Source organism: Canis lupus, chromosome 16 (assembly GCF_011100685.1).
Source record: "Canis lupus familiaris isolate Mischka breed German Shepherd chromosome 16, alternate assembly UU_Cfam_GSD_1.0, whole genome shotgun sequence".
NCBI classification, from domain to species: Eukaryota; Metazoa; Chordata; class Mammalia; order Carnivora; family Canidae; genus Canis; species Canis lupus.
In genome coordinates this window covers 23,597,241-23,615,760 of record NC_049237.1, presented here as the reverse complement: position 1 = coordinate 23,615,760, position 18,520 = coordinate 23,597,241, and the positions used below count along the sequence as shown (strand labels likewise).

General features: G+C 37.1%; 1 protein-coding gene across 2 annotated transcripts in view; it reads left to right on the top strand.

The window, feature by feature from the left end:
* Positions 1-18,520, top strand: part of HOOK3 (hook microtubule tethering protein 3) — a 109,519-nt gene that overhangs the window by 21,052 nt on the left and 69,947 nt on the right. For both annotated transcript variants that reach the window (XM_038559913.1, XM_038559915.1), the window contains exons 3-5: positions 10,888-10,960; positions 15,578-15,628; positions 17,175-17,307. In XM_038559913.1, coding sequence (XP_038415841.1) covers positions 10,888-10,960; positions 15,578-15,628; positions 17,175-17,307 — 257 coding nt within the window. The remainder of the gene's footprint in view (positions 1-10,887; positions 10,961-15,577; positions 15,629-17,174; positions 17,308-18,520) is intronic.

The window sequence follows — 18,520 nt, the reverse complement described above, 5'->3', positions numbered from 1 at the left end:
TCTGCTAGCCCTTCCCATCCTCAGGCAACCACTGATTTACTTTTCATTACTGTAGACTAATTTGCACTTTCTAGAAATTTATATAAATGGACTCCCACAAAATGTTTTCTTATTTGAGGGAGAAGGTATGGCTTTTTTCATGCAACATAACTATTTTGAAATTCATTCATGTTGTTGACTGTAATAGTTCATACATATGCCATTGTATAGATATACTGTGATCTATTCATCTGCTGAGGAACAGCTGTGTTATTTTAGTTTGGGACTATTACAAATAAGGCAACTGAATATTAGCATACAAATTTTTGTATGGACATATGCTTTTCATTTCCCTCTAGTAAAATTGCACCCAGGAGTGGAATGGCTGGAACATATGGTTAGGTATATGTTTAATATTTAAGAAACTGCCAAAGTGTTTCCAAAGTGAATGTGCCATTTATGCTCCCATAAGCAGTGTATGAACATTCTTATTTCACCACAGTCTCACCATCACTTGCTAAGGTCAGTGTTTTTTTGTTTTTCAGGAATTTTTAAGGTTTTATATTTCAGTAATCTTTACACCTGGCATGGGACTTGAACTCACAACCCTGAGATCAAGGGTCACATTCTCTACCAACTAAGCAACCCAGGTGCCCCTCTTTTAATTGAAGTATAGTTGATACACAGTATTAAATTAATTTCATGTATATAAGGTTAGTCTTTTTTATTTTAGCCATTCTGGTGGCTGTCTAGTGGTAACTCAGTGTGGTTTTAGTTTGTATCCCTAGGATGACTAATGATGTCCAGCATCTTTTCATGTATATCTCTTTTGTGAATGGTTTCCCGTGATCTTTTGCCTGTTTTTTATTTAAATTGTTAGTGAATGTAGAGTTCCTTTATATATTCTAAATACAAGTCCCTTTTCAGATACATGTTTTAAAATATTTTCTCCCAATCTGTGTCTTCCCTTTTCATTTTCTTAATAGTATCTTTGCAAGGTGCAAGTTTCAAATTTTGATAAAATCTAATATATTTTTCTTTTTTTTTAGATTTTATTTTTTTAAGATTTTATTTATTTATTTATAGACACAGAGAGAGAGAGAGAGAGAGAGACAGGGAGAGGGAGAAGCAGGCTCCATGCAGGGAGCCTGATGTGGGACTCGATCCCGGGACTCCAGGATCACACCCCAGGCTGCAGGTGGCGCCAAACCGCTGTGCCACCGGGGCTGCCCTAATATATTTTTCTTTTATGTGTTTTTTTTTTATTCTTTTTTTTTTTTTTAAGATTTTATTTTTTAAGTAATCTCTGCACCCAGCATAGAGCTCGAACCCACAACCTCAGAGATCGAGAGTCGTACATTCCATTGCCTAAGCCAGCATTAAAAAATGTTTACCAAACCCAGGGTCACTAAGATTTTCTTCTGTTTTCCTCTAGAAGTTTTATAGTTACAGTACTTACATTTAGGTCTGTGGTGCAGTTTGAGTTACTTTTTTTATATAGGAGTTGATTTTTTTCATTTTTTGCTCTATTTATTAAAAGATTTATTTCCCATATTTTCAGGAATTTTAATTATGTTGATCTGCCTAGTGACTAGACAGACATCATCCATAGATGATTAGATACTTTTTTTTTTTTAAGATTTTATTTATTCATGAGAGACAGGCAGAGACACAGGCCGAGGGAGAGACAGACTCCCTGCGTGGGAGCCCAATGCGGGACTTGATCCCCAGACTCTGGGATCATGACCTGAGCCAAAGGCAAACGCTCACTGAGCCACCCAGGTGTCCTGTGATAATTAGTTTTTTGTTTAAGTACTTTTTACTATAGAGCAGTTACTAAAAACATTAAGATGTACTCTATCCTTTCATATCTGTACATTAACAAATACAAAATGAAAACTTCTTTTCCCCTTAAGTCTTGAGGGAACTGTGATTGTTAAATGAATTTTCTATTTTCAACTCTTTGGTTTGAAGAAAATTAATATTGGTAAAAAAAAATCTACAAAGCAGAATCCACTTCAGAGAGCACAGAATGTTTTTATATGAGATAGCAAGAATTTGAATTGACTATGCTCTTAAGCCTGTGTTTCTTGGTTAACCTGTAGTATTTGTGCCAAAGAACGATCAGCACTTTGCCTGATCGAGCTTTGGCTCTAAAAGATATCTAGTTCTCCCCTGATGCTACTTCTGCAGGCTTCTCAAGTGATGGCTATTTTTTCTCCTACAGTCTTTAAGTACCACGTAGCCCAGAGGTGATGGTGCTCCTTAGTGCTGCTTCCAGACCATTCTCCAGCATCTTACCTAAAACCCTAGTTTTGAATCTTGTGACATCATTTACTACTCTTCATTGTTGTGATCATTCCTTCTCATTTTTTTTTTAAAGATTTTATTTATTTATTCATGAGAGACACAGAGGGGGGAGAGAGAGAGAGAGGCAGAGACACAGGCAGAGGGAGAAGCAGGCTCCATGCAGGGAGCCTGACGTGGGACTTGATCCCGGGCCCTGGGCTGAAGGCGGCGCTAAACTGCTGAGCCACCCGGGCTGCCCTCATTCCTTCTCATTTCTCAACAATATGGGATCCTGGCACACTATTGGCTCCTTCTGGTACTATTCATATCTGCGTTCTGTGATTTGAATATATACGTGGGTGATCTTCATATCCTTGCCTACCAATTTCTTGAACTCTTCTCCGTTGGTCTTCTACTAGATTTCAGCCACTCATTCCCATGGTCATACCCCATACTTTATAATTGATAGTGTGTAATCCATCCATAATCTCAGTTTTCTTATTATCAGTGGTTGTTTCCTATCTCACTTCCTCTGGTATCAAGCTTCCAATAATTCTTTAATTCTCTAGTGCCAGTAGGATCTTAATACTGTCCACCTTCACTGCCCACTCTCTCCTCTTATTTAACTAAAATTCCATGGTCAATCATAATTACTCCCTTATATACACTTTTAGCTTCTCTGCCCCTCTCATATTGTATTTGTTTAGCATAGCCATAACTTTGGTTAAAGCTAATGTCCTACTAGTTAATGCTTCTTACCTATGCAGCTGAACCCAGCTGAAAAAATAATGCAAACATGCTGATGGATCTCATTTTAAATTTCTCACCACAAAACTGCAATGTTACCTTATGGGATCTCACAGTCATACTGTGTTTCCCTAGCTCTTTCATTCCCCCACTCTTCCAGATGACTATCTCACACTTTTCTCTTCTCAAACTTCCACTACCTCCTCTCTCATTTCTCTTATCCGATCACCTTACAAGGTGGGATACCTCCTACTTCTGAGGACGTTGAAACAAAACAATTTCTGTAGAATCCCATGACTACATGTACCCACCTACCAGCATTAGTTTGACTTTACCTTGCTGCCTGTTATGACACATATGTGTGGGTTGGTGGTGAAGGATCCTGTCTTAAAGTCAGTACCTATACTTTGTATATTGCATCCCATTGCCTCTCACCTACTCAAGATCATCACTTAACCAATTTGTTGGAACCAGTTTGTTCCCTTTTTCTTACATCATCACTTTTCCCTTTTCTGCTGGATCATATCCACTAGTAGTGAGCAATGGTTACTTCTTTTCTCTTTAACAGTACTTCTGATCTCACTGCTGTCAGCCAATTTCTCCTCCCCTTTGTAGCAAAAACTTCTTTAAAGAATAGTTTGTACTCAGTTGTTTTCGGATTTCTCTCTTCTCTTTTAAATCCACTTTTTAGTTACCATTTTATTTTATTATAGTTAACCACCACCATTTTATTAAAACTGCACTTGTTAGCTCACCAATTCTCTACACATTGCTGATTCTAATGGCCCATTCTCAGTCTTTATCTGGACCTGGCAGCAGCATTCAAAGGACTTACGTCCTTGTAAGCTGTTAAAAATTAGGTTTCCAGGATATTGTTACCCTCCGGGTTTTTCTCCTGTCTCACCTGATGATCTGTATTTCCTTTGCTTATTTTCCTCTTCTATCCTACTTCCAAATGTTGGAGTGCTTAAGGACTCAGGCCTTGCTCCTCTACTCTTTTCTGCATTCACTTCCTTGATGATTTCATCTAGTCTCATGGATTTAAATATCATCCATATCCTAATGACTCTTAAGTTTGTATCTCCAGCATGAATCTTTCCTTTGACCTCCAGACTTAATTCATCATCTATTCAATGTCTCCATTTAAGCCTAAAAGACATTTCAAAGTTATTATATCGAAAACTAAACTCCCTGTCTTCTACCCAAAACCCACTTAGAAATCTCATTTCAGGGGATCCCTGGGTTGCGCAGCGGTTTAGCGCCTGCCTTTGGCCCAGGGCGCGATCCTGGAGACCCGGGATCGAATTCCACATTGGGCTCCCAGTGCATGGAGCCTGCTTCTCCCTCTGCCTGTGTCTCTGCCTCTCTCTCTCTCTCTCTCTCTCTCTCTCTGATGACTATCATAAATAAATAAATAAATAAATAAATAAATAAATAAATAAATCTCATTTCAGTTGTTGGCCGTCAAGAAAGAGGGAAAGGAAAATAGATAAGACCAAAAGAGAGAAAATGAGGTCAAGCTGTGGACAGTTAGAAAGCCTCTTACATGGATACTTGTCTTTTTATAGTAACCTGTGTCCTTGGCTCAGAGCCTATCCCTTATGTGCCTTTATTGCTTATTTTGATTAGTGGAGGCTAAGAATACTTTGCTATATTTTTTGATGTCGTTATGGATGTGAAATTTAAATATTATAGCTAAGTCTTGAATACACATTTAACAGCAGGGGACCAAAATGATTGTTTTGGGTAATTAAAAGATAATTAGAAAATAGACCAAAGAATCAGCCTATCCAGAAAGTACTAATATTTGCCATACTAAGAGATGGAATCAAAATATAGTTTTGGTTTTGGGTCCATCTTAATTTGAGTTCAATAAGAATATTACAGTGCTTAAGTAATCTTAGCAGTACAAATGAAATTTAATGTTTGTTTTTGTGAAGGCAAGTGCAGCAGATAATATATTCTTGGAATAATATTACAGATTAAAGTTAAGTGCTTTTTTGTATTTTTTAGCTTAGGCTAGGACTGGTTCATAAGTTATAGTCAAATATGTTATTGGAAAAATATAAGGAAATGGTCTTGTGTGTTTCATGGGTTCTTTTTGCTTGTTTGTTTTTCTTAGCAAGAGTCAGGACATAGTAAGAAGCTAAAGATAGCTTCTTACTCATGAAGAATACTCCAGTAAGCTAATCAGTTGTTATTTACACGTCTGTGTAGAACTATGATCTATTAAGATTTTGGAGAAAATTACCTTTATGTTGTTTGTTCACAGCCTGAGAGCATTAATTAGGGAGTATTTAGAAAACATTGCTGAAATTGTAAACTACTTATAGGAACAGAGTTATGGCTAGATGCTTGCATATTGAATCAAAGTTTATTACTTGGAAAAGTTACATTGGATGTAAGAAAACTGTAAGACTACAATTTTGGCTGTATTCTGTCCAAGTAGTAGGTTGGATAGCTTAAAAGTACTGTCACTTTCCAAATGTATTTTAGACTCCAGGTATTTTTTTGAGAACCTGTTATGTGTCAGACATGAGGTATTGGGAATGAGTGAATAAGAACAAATACCTGCCCTTAATGAACACAGTGTCATGAATGATATTGGTCTTTCTTTCCTTGTGACCTAGTTTATTCAGCATGGAGATAATGAGGCAGAGGACCTTAATGTTGTTTGCTCGAACCAGTTTTATGTCGGACTCTACTGATCTGTTTTAACAAAAATGATTGTATTGCCAACTCTGCTACTTAATTATCTGATCGAACTTGGGAAAAATTACTTGATTTCTGAGTCTGATAGTCCTCAATGGTAACAGGTATAATAATATCTCTCTTGCAAAGTCCTTATGAATGTAAAGTGCCTGATTCAGTGCTTAATATATTACCATTGCTGCTTAGCAGTGGTTTTTGTTGTCTTCCTTTCCTAGCTCAGACATGATTCTCAGATTTTGATTTGGTAATTTATTTTTTAAGATTTTATTTATTTATTGTTGAGAGACACAGGGAGAGAGAGAGAGGCAGAGACACAGGCAGGGGGAGAAGCAGGCTCCATGCAGGGAGCCCGATGTGGGACTGGATCTGGGGACTGCAGGATCACGACCCAGGGCCAAAGGCAGACACTTTAACTGCTGAGCCACCCAGGCATCCCAGGTCTCTTTCTTGATATGGTAATCTTTTAAGGAGTAAGCAAACTGTTATTATAGCGTTTGATTTGCAATATTTTATTCAGATATTTATAAGTTCATTTACTTGTATTGCTCTAAATTGCAAATTAAGTATCTTAGAGTATATAATTTATTAGACATTTTAAAAAATTACTTTAAGTAAACTCTGCCCCCAACTTGGGCCTTGAACTTATGACCCCGAGATCGAGTCACATGCTCTATTGACTAAACCAGCCAGGTGCACCTTCTTAGACATTTTAAAGCATTATTTTTTTATAAGTTTATGAACTTACTGGTGAAGCTTAAGTATCCTGTAGTTGTGAGACCCTGAATTGCCACTCATCTAATAAATTCAGTGCTTTTGTCTTTGAGTAATCATGAGCCACTTAGCAGCAAACTCAGATTGCCGGCCTTATGAGTCTTTTTTGGTTGGAAAGACTAACACTTGATTTGCAATAATTATGCTTTTTTAGATTTCAAGTATCAAAAAATATTGAATTTTTTCTAATTTCTGAATTATTTTTATAATAATTCTTTAGTATTTTAGTAGAATTCACTCAATTGTTGCTTTTCTTTGTATTCTATTTTTATGAGGTTTTAAGGAAAAAGGACACTTTTTGGGGGTAGAATGCCCGTTTTTTTGTTTTTTTTTTAAGATTTTGTTTATTAATGAGAGACGCAGAGATACAGGCAGAGAGAGAAGCAGGCTCCATGCAGGGAGCTCAATGTGGGACTTGAAATAGTGAAATTTCAACCCAGGAAACCTAGTTTAATAATCACTAGATTATTTCAACCTAGTGAAATAATCCAACCCAGGATCATGTCCTGGGTCAAATGAAGGCCCTTAACTGCTGAGTCACCCAGGCATCCCTAGAATGCCCATTTTACAACAGTCACTTTCTCTGAAAACTCACCCTTATTCTGCCAAATGTGGTCAGTCTTCCCTCCTAAAGTTGTGTGTGACCTACTCGCAGCCCTCTGTCCTTTTGGTCACATATAAATTGGATTAGGGATGAAAAACAGATGCTAGCCCGATCCATGAGTCGCTTAATAAAGCTAATCAGATCTTCAAAAAAAGAATAACAGACTCTAGCTAGATTATTGGAATGATCTGAGAATTTAGAATTGTGATGGAATGATGGCTGGTCTTTAAATGATTTGCTTGATCTGAAGTGTTGAAGACTTGGAACGTGTATGCAGTAGTGTATATGGAGAAACAGAAAAAAGTCAGTCTGCAGAAAGAAATGGTATAGTTGGACAGAAAAAAAGACAGAAGGAGAGTACTGTCCAGATTCCTAACAGCTTTTCCTTATTCTACTACTTTGTGAGGCCCAGTTATCCTTCAATACCCTAACATATCTCTGTGATCTTCCAGTAAGTTTCCCCTTTTTGTACAACGTTGCTCAAATTAGTTTCTCTTACTTAATTTTTTATTATTTTGTTGTTGAACTTCTAAAAAAGCTGGATTGTTTTAAAAATAAAATGGGTATGAATATCCACATACAGAAGAATGAATTTAGACCCCTCCCTCTACTATACACAAATGGATCATAGATCTAAGTATAAGAACTAGTACTATAAAACTCTTAGAAAATGAAAGGACAACTCACTGATGTGAGAAATTATTTACATGTTTTATGTCTGAGAAGGGGCTTTTTGTCTTGAATACTAAGGGAAGAAAAAACCTCAAAACCCATAAGATATGAATATGCTCTTAAGAACTCAATAATAAAAGGTCAACCCAATTTTTTAAAATAAGCAGAGACTGAATAGACTTTTCTCCAAAGAGAGTATATAAATGGCCAGTGCTCAACATGTTTAGTCATCAAGAAATGTAAATCAAAACTACAGTGACATACTACTTCACGTCTACTTAGGATGGCTGTAATTGAAAGGACAGAAAATAACAAGTGTTGGCAAGGCTATGGAGAAATTGGAACCAACATACATTGCTGGTGGGAATATAAAGTGGTGTAGCTACTTTGGAAAACAGTTTGGCCTTGCTTCAAATGTTAAACATAGAGTTATTATGGAACCTAGCAATTACACTTCTGGGCCACAAAGAAACATGTCCACACAAAACAGTGCACAAAAAAAAACATCATTATTCATAATAGCTAAAAAGTGGAAACAACCCAAATGCACATCAGCTAATGCATGGATAACCAGAATGTATTATATCCATAAATGGAATATTGTTAAACTATAAAAAGAAATGAAGTGGTGATACATACTATAATATGAATGAATCCACCAGACACAAAAGACCACACAGTGTATGATTTCATTTATATGAAATGTCCATAATAGGCAAACCTATGGAGACAGAATGGCAATGAGTACTTCCCAGGGGCTGAGAGAGAGAGGGAAATGGGGAGTGATAGGTAATGGTTTTTTTTGGGAAGATGGAAATGTCCTAACATTAGATCATGGTTATGGTTGTACAACTCTGTGAATGTACTGAAATTCATTGCATTGTATACTTTATTTTTTTTAAGATTTTATTTATTTATTCATGAGAGACCGAGAGGCAGAGACATAGCAGAGAGAGAAAGCAGGCTCCATGCAGGGAGCCTAATGTGGGACTCAACCCCAGGACTCCAGGATCGCGCCCTGGGCTGAAGGCAGGCGCTTAACTGCTGATTCACCTAGGTGTCCCCATTGCATTGTGTACTTTAAATGGATGAGTTCTACGGTATATGCATTATATCTCAATAAAACTATTTTTTAAAGATTTTTATTTATTCATGAAGGAGAGAGAGAGAGAGAGAGAGGGAGAGGGAGGGAACCAGGCTCCATGCAGGGCTTGATCCCGGATCTCCAGGATCAAGCCCTGGACTGAAGGCAGTGCTAAACTGCTGAGCTACCCGGGCTGCCCTCAATAAAACTATTTTTAAAAGCTATTTAAAAAAAAAAAAAACTATTTAATACAAGCTTCAAAAACAATTATGAGATAATAAAAATAAGTAATAAAAAATTTTTAAAATAAGTAATAGATTTCTACAGTGGTAACTAAAAAACAGTTGTAATTGATTTTTCATAAATTTTATAACCAAGTACATTTTTCTTTAACAATAACATTAAAAATTATAAGTAGCATATTACTTTATTTAAAGATCTGAACAAAATTTAGTACTGATTGTATGTATCATTTTGAGTGACCGTTTAAGTTGAAACGTAAATTTTTTTTTCCTAACATACTTCTCTCATTGCCATTATGTTTTTTGGGTGAATGGAGACAGTTGTGGCATTATGGAAAGATCATAGCACTTAGCACTTGCTAAAGCAGGACAGACATAGGTGTTCAGTATTGATCTTGAACAAATAATTTAATGTCTTAGAGCATTGGTTTCAAAAACCTTAAAATAAGGATCATGCTGGGCTAAAAAATTCTTTTTTTCTTTCTATTTATAGTAGTTTGGGTGGTTTTCCTAAGAAAAATAAGTATAAGTAGATTCATAGGTGTTTCAGTTTGGCCATACCAATGTTATCTTAGTTTTTGGGTTTCTTTGTAAGATTTTGTTTATTTGACAGAGAGAGTGGGCAACAGCACAAACAGGGAGAGCAGCACTAGGAAAGGGAGAAGCAGGCTCTCTGCTGGGCAGGGAGCCCAACGCAGGGCTCCATCCCAGGACCCCAGGACCATGACCCGAGCCAAAGGCAGACACCCAACTGACTGAGCCACCCAGGTGCCCGTTATCTTGGATTTTAAGCATTTTGCAAACATGTTCCAACTTGTCTAATGCTTAGTATTATATGTGAGAAAATAGGTTCTTGGTCTATACTATTTAAAGAAACTGAAATTTTGGGGCACCTGGGTGGTGCAGTCAGTTAAGTGTTAGACTCTTGATTTCAGCTCAGATTGTGAGATCATGCCCCAAGGTGGGCTCTGCACTGAGCCCAGAGTCTGCTTAAGACCCTCTCCTCCTACCTCTGTCCCTTACCCTTCCCCACATGCTCACACTTTCTCTCAAATCTTTTAAGAAAATAAAGAAATTGAAATTTTAATAACATTATTGGTGACTTTCAAAGTATTAGGTGATGGAGATTGTAATATTAACTGAGAGGCTTATGTTAACCTTTTTATTGATATATTTCTTTTGTCTAAAATTGTCATCAGTTTTGACTGGTTTTATATATTATTGTGTCTAAAAGTTATGTTAATTCAGGGGAACTTATCGATCTATAACTTGTTTTTAAAAATACAACAACCAGGGATCCCTGGGTGGCGCAGCGGTTTGGCGCCTGCCTTTGGCCCAGGGCGCGATCCTGGAAACCCGGGATCGAATCCCACGTCGGGCTCCTGGTGCATGGAGCCTGCTTCTCCCTCTGCCTGTGTCTCTGCCTCTCTCTCTCTCTCTCTCTCTCTGTATATGACTATCATAAATAAATAAAAATTTAAAAAATATATTTAAAAAAATAAAAATAAAATAAAAATAAAAATACAACAACCATATGTTATCATTTTTCACCTTTTAGTTTTTGATAATATGTGTATTATTTTATGATGTGCTGATAACAGGTTGACTTTAGAGAAATCTATTGTAATTGCATTCGGTCTCCAGACTGAGTTATTTGGTGATAGATAAATGGCAAATACATTTTTATGTTGCAATTAAGTGATGTTATGGGATAAGTTTCAATTTTCTTTTTTTTTTTAAATCTTGATAACTGCATGATTAATATGCGAGTTTTTTCTTATTTGCAGAGATCCTGCATATTTTGATGAAAATTGGCTAAACAGAATCAAAACCGAAGTAGGAGATAATTGGAGGCTAAAGGTATTTTCTTTTTATTTTCCCATCTGTTAAATAGTTTTTTAGTAGCGTACATATAATATTTGTTGAACTTTCACCTGATGTGTTCAGTGAGCTTTGGAAACCTAGATTGCCTAGTGAAATAATCCAAAATTAAAGGTCGGAGGTAACCTGAAGTTGCTCACAAAGATATGTATAGTATGTCAGTGAAGTCCGTGACTACGGGCATGGACTCTAGAGCTAGAGTGCCTGGATTCATATCAACTGTCTGGGAAAGTCTTCTAACCATTCGGTACCTCAGATTCTCCATTTGTAAAATGAGGATTTTAATAGGATCTACCTCACAATAAATGAATTGTGAAATAATTCACAATAATAAATGAATTAGCATATGTAACAGACTTAGGATAGTGCACAGGTAATGCTAGTTGCTAGTGTTGTTATTATTAATAATGAGAAAATATTGGTCATTGTTAACTAAGTCCAGAACACTAAGAGAATGACGTATTTTTATTTCCTTCTTAGTAGCCTTAAGTTCCAGTATTTCTCAAGCTTCTTTGAGAAAGCCAAAACCCACAGTAAGAAATACAGTTTACATTGCAGCCTCCTGTCCATCTAAACATATGTCCATAGATAGTAAGTTTTTTCCCTTATTCTATTCATTGATGATTTAATTTTTAAAAATATTAGTTACAACCCACTACATTATTTTAACTTTAAATTTTGAAATAATTCTAGATTCACAAGGGGTTGCAAAAAATTGTACAGGGAAGTTCTGTGTACCTTTCGCCCAGTTTCCCCAGTGATTACATCCTGCATGACTATAATACAATATCAAAACTAAGGAACTGACATTGGTATGATCAAGTGCCCTTTTGCCCTTTTGTGTTTGTGTGTACAGTTCTGTGTAGCTCCAGCAATAATGTAGTTTCCTATAATGCTCACCACAATGAAGACAGAGATGTTCCATCTCTGCAAGATTTCCACGATGCTGCCTTTATGACCACCTCCACACCACACACTCCTCACCCTAATCCCTGGAAACCACTAGTTTTTTCTCCAACTCTATAATTTTGTTACACTAAATTGATTTTTATGACCAGTGATGATTATGACTGGCAGTTTGGAAAGCTTTAGAACCATTTCTTTTTGATACAGAGAGGAAGAGACTCAGAAATGCAAATCAGTAAGCGTGTGAAGACCCTAGACTTGAGATATGTTAAGCTTGGTTTGTCTTTATATTTCTTCCAAAAAACATATTTGATGAAAAATAGTCATTGATGGCTTAAATTTGGGTCTGCCAAAATTTAATTCCTTTTGTTTACTAAGCTAGAGTGAAGGGACACTGGTTTAAGCTACTGGCATTTGTTTTGTTTTGTTTTAAGATTTTATTCACTTATTTATTTGAGAGAGAGCAGAGATCATGAGCAGCGGGGAGGGGCAGAGGGAGAAGCAGACTCCCTGCTGAGCAGGGAGCATGATGTGAGGCTTGATCCCAGAACCCTGAGATCATGACCTGAGCCAAAGGCAGGGGCTTAACAGACTGAATCACCCAGGTGCCCCTTAAGCTACTGTTTTAATTTCTAAATAATTTTTCAAGAATAGGCAATTTAGGGACACCTGGGTAGCTCAGTGGTTGAGCATCTGCCTTCGGCTCAGGTCATGATCCTGGAGTCCCAGGATCGAGTCCCACATCAGGCTCCCTGCAGGAAACCTGCTTCCCCCTCTGCCTATGTCTCTGCATATGTCTCTGCCTCTCTCTGTGTGTGTCTCATGAATAAATAAATAAAATAATAAAAAAAAAGGAATAGGCAATTTAATGATTATATATTTATATAATTATTATTTAGAGAGAGAGAGAGTGGGGGAGGGGTGGAAGGAGAGGGAGAGACAGAATGCCAAGCAGGCTCCATGCCCAATGCAGAGCTCAGTGTGGGGATCTGAGCCGAAATCAAAGAGTCATTGACTCAACTGACTAAGCCAAATAGGTGTGCCTAATGATTACTTTTTAATGTTATAATGTGTAAAGCAGTTCTGGGTATTTAAAATAATGCTACTAATTAATTTGTGTTTGCTTGCTCTCTTGACTGAAGGAAGAGTTGTATATACCCCACCTTACATACACACAACATACATCTGTACACACATTGTCTTAATATCGTGTGGCAAAGACAGTAATATAGAGAAGGGGAAATGCTGTATCATATTTTTTTTTTCTTAAAGATTTTATTTATTTATTAATGAGAGACAGAGAGAGAGAGGCAGAGACACAGAGCAAGAAGCAGGCTCCATGCAGGGAGCCTGATGTGGGAATCGATCCTGGGACCCCAAGGACCCCAAGGCAGGCACTCAACCACTGAGCCACCCAGGAATCCCCCTGTATCATATTTTTTTTTAAGATTTTATTTATTTATTAGAGACACAGAGAAAGTGGGGGGTGGGGGCAGAGACACAGGCAGAGGGAGGAGCAGGCTCTGTACGGGGAGCCCGACGAGAGACTCGATCCTGGGTGTCCAGGATCACGCCCTGGGCTAAAGGCGGCGCTAAACCGCTGAGCCACCAGGGCTGCCTACTTTATCATATTCTTAATATTCAGAACTGGAAATGTCAGTTCTGATTTGTATTCCTGTTCTCCATATTTTATCCTATGTTGTATTTTTCCAATTTCAAGATACCATTAATTATAAAATATATAGCTCTTTTCAATGGGAAGGAAACTACCATTTTAAAGTAACACATTGATTTTTGAGACATTTTAATGTCAAATATTAAAATATGAAAAAATGAGCATTCTAGAATAAAGAAAGCAAAGTATATTATATATTTTCCATGTCTCCAAATTTTCTAGAAGTATAAACATGTTACTTTATGAGTTTTTTTTTTTTTAATAAGTTTTTAGGGCACCTGGCGGCTCATTTTAGCATCTGACTCTTGGTTTCAGCTCAGGTCCTGATCTCATGAGATTGATCTGCACATAGGGCTCCATGCTCAGCAGGGAATCTGCTTCTCCCCCTTTCTGCTGGGCCCCCTTTCTCCCCACCACTCACACTGTCTCTTTCTCAAAAAAAAAAAAAATAAATAATGTTTTATAAAAGTTTTCAACTTATTTTTTCTCTTAAAAAGGTCTGAAAAAAATACGTCTGATTCACTGGATCACATGTATGATTAAGCCTCTTTTACCTGATAGTCACAGGTTCTTTCATCTTCTGTCCTAGCACATCTTTTGCTACTAACATTGAGTAGGTACAGTGAGGTAGATGGTCAACAGGATCATATTGTGTACACATTTAATTAATACAAACTTAACTATGAGTTGAGTCAAAAAAAAAAAAGAAAAAATAACAGCTCAAATAAATAGTATAGGTGATTCTACTGGTCATTTCACTCAGATAACACATAGGCCAGTAAACCCTTGCTTTGGAGTGGTTGAGTGATAGAAAACATCACCTTGTTTCTAAGATGCCTTTTTTTTTTTTTTTTTTTTTTTTTTTTTTTTAAGTAGGCTGCAGGGATGCCTGGTAGCTCAGCGGTTGAGCCTCTGCCTTTAGCTCAGGGCATGATCCTGGAGTCTTGGGATCAAGTCCCACATTGGCTCCCTGTATGGAGTCTGCCTCTCCTCTCTCTGCCTATGTCTCTTCCTCTCTCTCTGTGTGTCTCTCACGAATAAATACAATCTTTTTTTAAAAAAATAAATAAAGTAGGCTGCACACCCAGTGTGGAGCCGAACGTGGGGCCCAGACACACGACCCTGAGATCAAGACCTGAGCTAAGATCAAAAGTCAGACGCCCAACCGACTGAGCCACCCAGGCACCCCAGGATGCTGCAACAAATATCTTGCAATGCTGACAGTTACACTAGCATTTCAAGATATAATAGTATTTTTAATTGTATGGCTCCTAAATATTTACTTTGGCTAAAGAAACAGTAGTCTTTTCTGACAGTGGAGAGAATTTGGAGACATTATATGTTGTAGGTTACTTTAAGACAATTTTTGTCAGTGTGATCATAACATTGAAAATTTAACATGATCGGAAACAGTTTTTTTTAAATAAATCTCTTGAGATCACATAAATTAAGCCATTGATAGTCCTTTTTTGATTATTATGGTAATTCACATGTGCTGTTGAATTTTATTTTTTATATTTATGATTCGAATAATTCAGAAGGTTTTTTTTTTTAAGATTTTATTTATTGATAGAGACACAGAGAGAAAGGGGGAGCAGAGGCACAGGCAGAGGGAGAAGCAGGCTCCATGCAGGGAGCCTGACGTGGGACTCGATCCAGGGTCCCCAGGATCACACTCTGGACTGCAGGCGGTGCTAAACCGCTGTGCCACTGGGGCTGCCCTCCAAGGTTTTTTAAAAGATTTTATTTATTTGAGAGAGCAAGTGAGCATGAACAAGCATGAGGAGGGGGGAACGGGCAGAGGGAGAGGGAGAGGAGGAGGAAGAGGAAAAGTCTCCTCACTGAGCAGGGAGCCTAACAGACAACTTGATCCCAGTACCCTGAGATATCATGACCTGAGTCTAAGGCAGATGCTTAACCGACTGAGCCACCCAGGTGCCCCCAGGAATTTTTTATGTTAAATTATAATTTGATCTGTGCTTGGCCTTTACCCAGTTTTATCTCTCTCTAAACAGATAAGCAATTTAAAGAAAATTTTAAAGGGAATCCTGGATTACAATCATGAGGTAAGGACTTTTTTCTCAACTGCTTAGAGGTAGAATTATAGGACAATTTAACTTTATCTTTTACAATAGTTCCAAGTAAAGGAAAATTTACCTCAAAATTAGTAATCTGTTAATCTTCCATTTTATAGTTTTTAGGATGTTGGTTTGAACAACTATTAGGTAGTTATTAGATAAATGCTCTTTTTCACTATAATATATGGATAGTTTATAGATGATTATTAATTTATGTTATACTTTCTTTTCTGCCATTTATTAAGCTCTCTTCTCCCCTTGCGAAGGTGGTTTAGAATCCAGGCATTATTATATTACAGCCAACTTCCTTGCTTACTTTAGTTTGATTCCTTGGCAAACCCCCGTCTCTATCTTAGTTTATCCTCTGAGTCTGCATCAGAACAGTCAAGGAATGGCTTGGGGGGAAAAATCATGAAGTAGAACTAGTTTTACTTCAAATTTTGTGGTCACAGATACCAGATGAACACAACATAGCCTGGAAACCTATGTTATGTTTTTACTATTCTTTCCCACAAGTTTACCTGCATTTATACCTACATCTTATACTTATATCATTTATCTTCACAGCTCAGCAAGTGATCCTGTCATCCATCCTGTTACTCAAGCCCAAAACCTATAAACAATCCTATAGTCCGTCCTTCTTTTGATATCATCATAAGACCTACTAGTTAAATCTCCAAAATACAGCTTTTTCCATCTCTACTGCTACCAGTTTGTACCCAGCCATCATTAGCTCTCACTTAGAGTTATAGAGTAGTCTGGTTGGTAACCCTGATTTCACTCATTCCCTTCTATTGTCTGTTCTTATTCTTCACTCTAAAGCCAGAATGATTTTTAAAAATATAAATTTGATTATGTCATTCTTCTGTCTTTTATGGTTTCCCATTGTATTGATAATCAGATTCATACCTATTACCGTGAGCCACCAGACACTGCATGACCTCCTTACCCTGCTCACTGATAGCACTAGAGCCATATTCATCCTGCTTCTGTGCTTTAGGATTTTCTTTTTTCACTGTATGGTTATTAGACAGGGACTGACCCATTTGTCTGCATATATTTCATTTCATTTGGGGCCAATTTCCCCATAAAGGAATCCTCCATTCTCCTTCCTGATAATAAGTGTTTGGCTATCAGCATTTTCGAGTCAAATAGAGTGAATATGTCTAGGGAGCGTCTTACTGTTGGGGCATGAACCTATATTTAATCTCCCCTCTTTCTGGTACCCCATTCAGAATCTCTCTGGCTATGCTTTGAACTTTAGAGAATTTGTCTTTCTAGGGGCAGTTGAAGATATTAGAGTATTCAGTTTCTTTGCTCAGTGTATATACATACCAGATTGGGGTCTAAGTTATGGTGATGAATATTGTTATAACTTAGATATGGAAGGTAAAAATAGAAATTGGGAGTAGAATTGGGATTATAGCTCTATCCTTAGCAATGAGTTTCTGGTACTGACAAACTAATTTGTATCAAATATTTTATTTGGATACATAAATGTGAATGCAATTCTGATCCTTTTGTCCGCATTCAGATTTTAGGACAGCAAATTAATGACTTTACCCTTCCTGATGTGAACCTTATTGGAGAACATTCTGATGCGGCAGAGCTCGGAAGGATGCTTCAACTCATCTTGGGCTGTGCTGTAAACTGTGAACAGAAGCAAGGTAATTTATTTGATATTAGTGTATGCATTTAAAATAATTAAGGAAAGTAATACATATTATATATATTATTTATAAATCACCAGTGCAAACAATAACATCTTCATAAGGCCACCCTCAAACAATGCCTTTTTCTGTTTGTTTTTTAAGTTGGTTCCATACCCAACATGGGTCTCATGACTGAGAAATCAGAGTTGTGTGCTCTACCTCCTGAGCCAGCCAGGTGTCCTAAGCAATGCCACTTTCTACAATTTTGTTAGTACTTTGTTTGCAAGCATAAGAGTTTTGCAACTTAGAATACATTTAATTGTGATGATAGTCTTTCCTTTTAAGCAAGACTGCATAAGTTTTTTAGTATATTATTTTTAACTACGCTGAATGTGATGAAACTTGCTATTGGACAAGGTCCTGCTAAAGTAATGTCAGTAATAATGAGAATGTTACACTACATCAGTGCAGCTCTAGGAACTTAAAGTTGGATACTTTAGATTGTGAGTATGAAGGATTTATTTCACAAATATTTACTGAATTCATGTATTATACTGGGGCTAGGAGCACAGTGCCAGACAGAACAGACACAGCACCTGCCCTTGTGGAACTGGTAGGTGAGTGAAGGGGGGAGGGCACACATACCTATGTGATCCGAGTGGTGACGAGTGCCATGAAGGTAAAGTGTAATGGGGGGGGGGGGGGGGGCAGTCCAGGCGTGGGCCAGGGATGTTATTTAAGCAAAGATGTGGAGGAGGATGGATTAAGAGTAATCTGAAATGTAGAAACTGAATGTCAGAAAAACTTAAGTTACCTTTGAGAGATTTAAAAAAAAACCACAAGTATTATTAGAGAATAGTAAGGAAGGGATAAAGGGTGATGAAACAGATGAAAAGTAGACAGGGACTACTCTAAACAATGATGCAGTATTTTACTGTTATACTAGAAGACCTTCATAGAAGACAGTTTTTTTTTTTTTTTAAGCCCAAAGGCTTTTTTCTTATTCCTTCTACCTCAGCCATGGTAATGCAAAACAGATTTTTATTTATCTATACGTTTTCAGTGTTCTAGTAATAAGTTTAATAATGGTCAACATTGTTTTCTTGAAGCCATGACTGATAGTTGGTCTGTGATCTGGCTGTTTTTTCTAACAATGTATTTATTTCTCTTTGTCCCCATGCCTTTTAGATTTTAGTGTGTATTCTCTTATATTAAGTTTTAGATTATT